At 29.5% G+C, this 5,096-nt stretch overlaps 1 protein-coding gene across 1 annotated transcript; it reads left to right on the top strand.

The window, feature by feature from the left end:
• Window positions 1–3,630: 3,630 nt before the first annotated feature.
• On the top strand, window positions 3,631–5,015 carry Hexim (Hexamethylene bisacetamide inducible). Its single transcript, XM_014435166.3, has one exon. It carries the CDS (start codon window positions 4,005–4,007, stop codon window positions 4,935–4,937), a length of 933 nt encoding a protein of 310 aa, XP_014290652.1. The 5' UTR covers window positions 3,631–4,004; the 3' UTR covers window positions 4,938–5,015.
• Window positions 5,016–5,096: the final 81 nt, after the last annotated feature.

Here is a 5,096-nt window from a genome sequence, read left to right as displayed (position 1 = left end):
GGTCATAATAGAATAATAAACATAAACAAATGAAACATGTTTTATTTGTGCTGACGTATCGGCCGAAATTTCAGACCTTCATCAGAGCTGAAAACAAAAATAACGAGATAAGAACCCTCATATATTGAACAAAAAATAAAAAAATATATATACAACAAGGAAGTTAGAAGGTGATCAATGAGACTAAAAGATTTTATATTAATTAAAGATGTCATCTACTTAATTTATTAGTTTGCTGTTCCTTTGTTGTTTTTTCACTTATCTCGTTTTTTGTCGTCAGTCCCGAAATTCAGGCCGAAACGTGGCAATAAAAAAATAAGTTTCATTTATCTGTGTTTATTATTCTCTATTGACCGTATCCCCGACCATCTTTTCTTCACTTCCAATCTGCATTCAACAATAAACACTTGAATGAAAAATAATAATAAAGACTGTTAAGAAAACAGAAAGTGATATAATATAAATAAATTAATATTTTCAGTTCTGTTTGCATCGCCAATTAATTACTAAATATTAAAAAAAGTTTTAAAAAAGAACTAAGCATTTTTAGTGTGTAGCTGAGACAGTATTCATTTTTTCATAGTTATAATATGCCAATCGATTTGTCTCGATTGTTAAGGATTTCAGTAACATAGGTCAATTTTTTTTTTTTTTTTTTGGGGGGGGGGAAACAAGTTATATTCGTTTTAAGGTAGTCTGAAACCTTCAAATACAATTTTTCAAAGAAATTGAAAATTATTGACATTGAAGAACAATGAGGGTTATTAAAAAAAAACTATTCATTTTTTAAGTAGTATACGTATGACAATATCATATACAATCAAATTATCTAAAATAATAAGGAAAAATTACCTCAATTGGACCAGTATCAGGGATTACACTGCGAAGCAGTTTCCATTTATGTTACTATAGTAACCGTCTTATATTGATATAGTGTTCAATTAATGTATATACATTCTAAAATATAGCAATAGCGAAGCATTGCTGGGTCTACTAGTAATGTATAGAATACTTTATTGACAAATCGCCAGCACATAAAACAAAACATTCCATGGTGATTGTAGGTACAGGTTATACTAAGCGGGTAGAAGGTTAGGGACCCCTGATAAGAAGTTTAAGTTACTCACAACAATCATTTTCCGATATAAACATGTTTCTTATTATTTTTTATTTTTTGCATACATAACCCTTAAGTATATAGTTTTTATGTGCGAATTCCATACTTGAAAAATGACACATATATACTTTATAACTTTCTAAATAGTATTTAACTTATATTAACATATTAGAAAAAATAATAATAAACCTTGAGCACAACGAAAATAGGTCGTTTCAATAACTATCATTAATTGTTATTGTTGTCACAAATTTTCTGCCCTGATATCACGGCCGAAATGTTGGCACTAGTAGTTTTTACTTGTCGCACCCCCAAACTTAATATCCACAGTCAACAACTGACTCATTATTATAATATAATTAGTAAAAGATAAAGGAAGGTCTTTAGCAAAAACGAAGAAAAAAAGAGCCATGTTACAATTTAATTATAACGCTTATTTAATTCAAAATATCCTAACTACGTAGCCAAGTTGATAATGACGGCACTAGTTCACCGTACGCCTAAAACCTAATTAAATACATTAAAATTATTTATTTTAGAGGAATATTCAATTATTAGGAATAAGCTAAATAACGAATCATGGTGAAAAATAAAAATCTATATAACATATTTTTAAATATGGAGAACGGGCAAACATAATCAGGGGGATATGAAATTTTATAGTACCTAACCGGTTACTTTTTTTATTTTATTTTAAGAATAACACTATTATCCTCGTAAAAGCACTTATTTTCAAAATATTGATAAATACCAATATTCAACCACTACTTATTAATGCTTAACTAATAATAATCAATATGTTAACCATTATTTTTATTAATTTAACTATATGATAATAGAAAATAGAGTTATGGTAGAAAAATAACTACTACACTACTTGATAAGCCCCAGATACCATTATAATCCTTAATAAGAACAAGCGCATGCGCATTAATGACAATAACCGGTGACAAACCGGCCACCTGTAACTGTTTAGACTTTAATAACTTCCATATTAACCATTACTTCCAAAATTAGGTAGTGTAGCCTCTGAACTGATTTTTTAATCATCTTATTAATAATAACAATTACCTACAGTATTACATTAACAATGAATATAAAAATTATATCATTAAACTTTATATCTTAATTAAAATCAATTACTACTGCTTCACACTTAGTAAAGAGGACCAAAATAATAAATTATGAAAAATGAAGAGACGAATAATTTTTATTAAGCAAGTTCCTTAGTATTCAAGAAATAATGAATGAAATGAATTATTGATTTCTAGTTAAAAATTACTTCAGTTATGAATTTAATACTATTTATAAACAATACATAAAATCTAAGAATTGATGTCGATGTTTTCATTATGTAAAGATATTATAATTTCAACAATTAAGATTTGATAGATTTCGAATAAAAATTTCCTGCATTAGGACATGTTTCTCCCTTAAAAGATAACATCTCACAAAACATAATTAATACATTAAAACCAGACAACGCAGAAAATAATATTTTTAATTGTACTAACCTTTTAGAAAGAACAAAGCATTTGTCCAAAACAATTCCAAAGGTAATATGCATATTAAATTACCTAACTCAATAATGGCCACAAATCAGCAGCTAGGAGCAGGTTGAGAAACATGACAAGCCCTAAGTCTGAATGTGAAATCATTCGAAATTTCAAAGAAGAAAACAAACAAATATGAGAATTCAATGTCTTTAAAAACAAACGGTTTAAGAAAAAAAAATTTAAAAACTAACTAAGCATAATAAATTCTTTGATGTACCTGATAACTTAATATTAAAAAAATTTACATCATACATCAGGCCTTTGAACATAAATTATAAACACACATATAGAAGGAGAGAGAAGAGTTTAAATCATACCATAAAAATTTAAGCCATTTATACATTACTAATTTTATTTATTTATAGTTATAAAAAACAAAAATTGAAATGGTACAAACAATATCCACTACCATAATACCGTATTTATAACAAATAATATAACAAAACTAACCATGAAAACAAAACTTAAAAAGTCTTATCTACATTATTGCAACACTAATGAACATAATTAGGGGTTCATACAATCATTTAAAACAAATATTTGTACATTTATAATATTATAGATCGATTAAAAAAATGGATATAACAGAGATAATAAGTATTTATAATTTCAGCTTAGGTGGCCAAAATAAGATTAAAAACACTACATTAATTTTATATACATGGTGAGTAAATGAATAGAAACTCCCAATTAAATTAATTGAAATGACAATAATTATTTATCGAAACCTTAATGGCAGTTAAAATAATAAATTATATAAAAAACGCAATGTATTTTTAATGTAATATACTATCATAATAAAAATAATAGACTCATTACTATATAAATTCAAAAGTAAAGGGTAAAATTTAAATTAACAATGTTGAACAGCTAGTAAAATAGTATTTTTAATCAAAATATTAATCAGTGCACTAATAGAAATTCAAAACATTTGCCTAATTGAATTCTAACCAAATAAAAAGCCATCTGGCACTTCAAGAAATTACTTTTGATTGTTTTAGAACTTTGTTTTTAATGCCATTGTTCATGTTGTTTCTATGAGAAAATACCACGTTATAGTTAATAAAGAAGAGGACATATTTCCAATAAGTCTAGCAAATAATGCAGGTTAAGTATTTCTATAGGGACGACGTAAAGCGCCGCCAGTTTCAAGCGGAGATATACAAAAGCTCTCATTCCTGTTAGAACAGTCTAGCAGTACAGACACGTCCAAGGTGGAGCTGCCTTTTACGTATTTCACTGTTATTTGTGTTTTATTATGTGACATTATACATTGTGTTTTGGTGTGTCTTTAGCATTCGCATAATTTTTTTTTTTCATATGTGCTTAAAATGTCTGAAAAAGTTGAAAATATAGTGCGAAATAAGATGGCCGTTGGAGAGCTAAAATGTCGGACGGCGAGGAGTGTTGCCGACGTCAGCGCCACTAGCGGGCACCAGGTGAAGCTAGAGTCCGACGTAGCTAGCAGGGAAGTGAGTCGTGTTATTGAACAGTTGGACAAGAAGCGAAAAACGAGGCGGAGAAAAACCAAGAGGAAAGCACCGTACAACAAATCAATGGAGGTCAGAGGTAAGAAAAGCATTAAACCACGCAGTTACAAACAACCAGTGGCTCCATACAATTCAAATCAGTTTCTAATTGAAGACCATAACGACTTGCAAGATTTCGATGTTAAACTCATGGCAGTTTCTGCTGCAAATAGGGCCGATAATCCAGTTGGTGCCGAAACTCAAAGGACAGGTCGCGTTCGGGATGCTAGTTTTACTAGTGCTGAATCTGATCAAGAATTTTATTCTTCCCCAGAAGATGAAGAAGAATTTCTCACAAAAGAATTTTCGAATACCTACCAAGATCTACATGTGGAAAGCTTAGCAGCTATGTCTAAGTCTGATTTGATTCAAACTGTCTTACAGCTTGAAGATAAACTTGATTGTCTTGAAAAGAGGTTAGGAGGCAGAAGCACAACAGAAGAAAATGAGAGTGAAAACAATACATCTAATGAAAAAGAAAAGTATCTTCAATCAGAAATATGCAAGCTTGTTCATGCGAATGAAGAACTTATCCACGAGAATGAGAAGCTTCGGCAGCAAACAAGAAAACTGACCCCCGAAAGTTCAGAAGATTCTGAAAGTGATAGTTCTAGTTCATCAGAGTCGAGTGATATGTCAGACAGTGAAACCGAGGTGGACATGCCATACCAGCATATGAATGGTGATATTAATTCTGAAACGGACATTAAAATGGAATCAGACAATGTGACATAACCTTAAAATATTTGAGAATTTTAAGCTTTCACTCACTGTATAATAAATTGTATTTGTTAATATTAATTTATTGAAAAATATATAGGAATAAAGAAAAACCAGGTTTCAGTCCTCCATGGAAAAAAAAATCTCTTTAACTGTTCCGTTAGTCGGTTGTGA

This window comes from Halyomorpha halys, unplaced genomic scaffold (assembly GCF_000696795.3).
Source record: "Halyomorpha halys isolate HHAL.00 unplaced genomic scaffold, Hhal_1.1 Scaffold1527.1, whole genome shotgun sequence".
Taxonomy (NCBI): domain Eukaryota; kingdom Metazoa; phylum Arthropoda; class Insecta; order Hemiptera; family Pentatomidae; genus Halyomorpha; species Halyomorpha halys.
This window is presented reverse-complemented; position numbering and strand designations above follow the sequence as displayed.

Coding starts and splice junctions, on each gene's coding strand:
- Hexim (XM_014435166.3), top strand. CDS start 4,005: ATGTCTGAAAAAGTTGAAAATATAGTGCGAAATAAGATGGCCGTTGGA.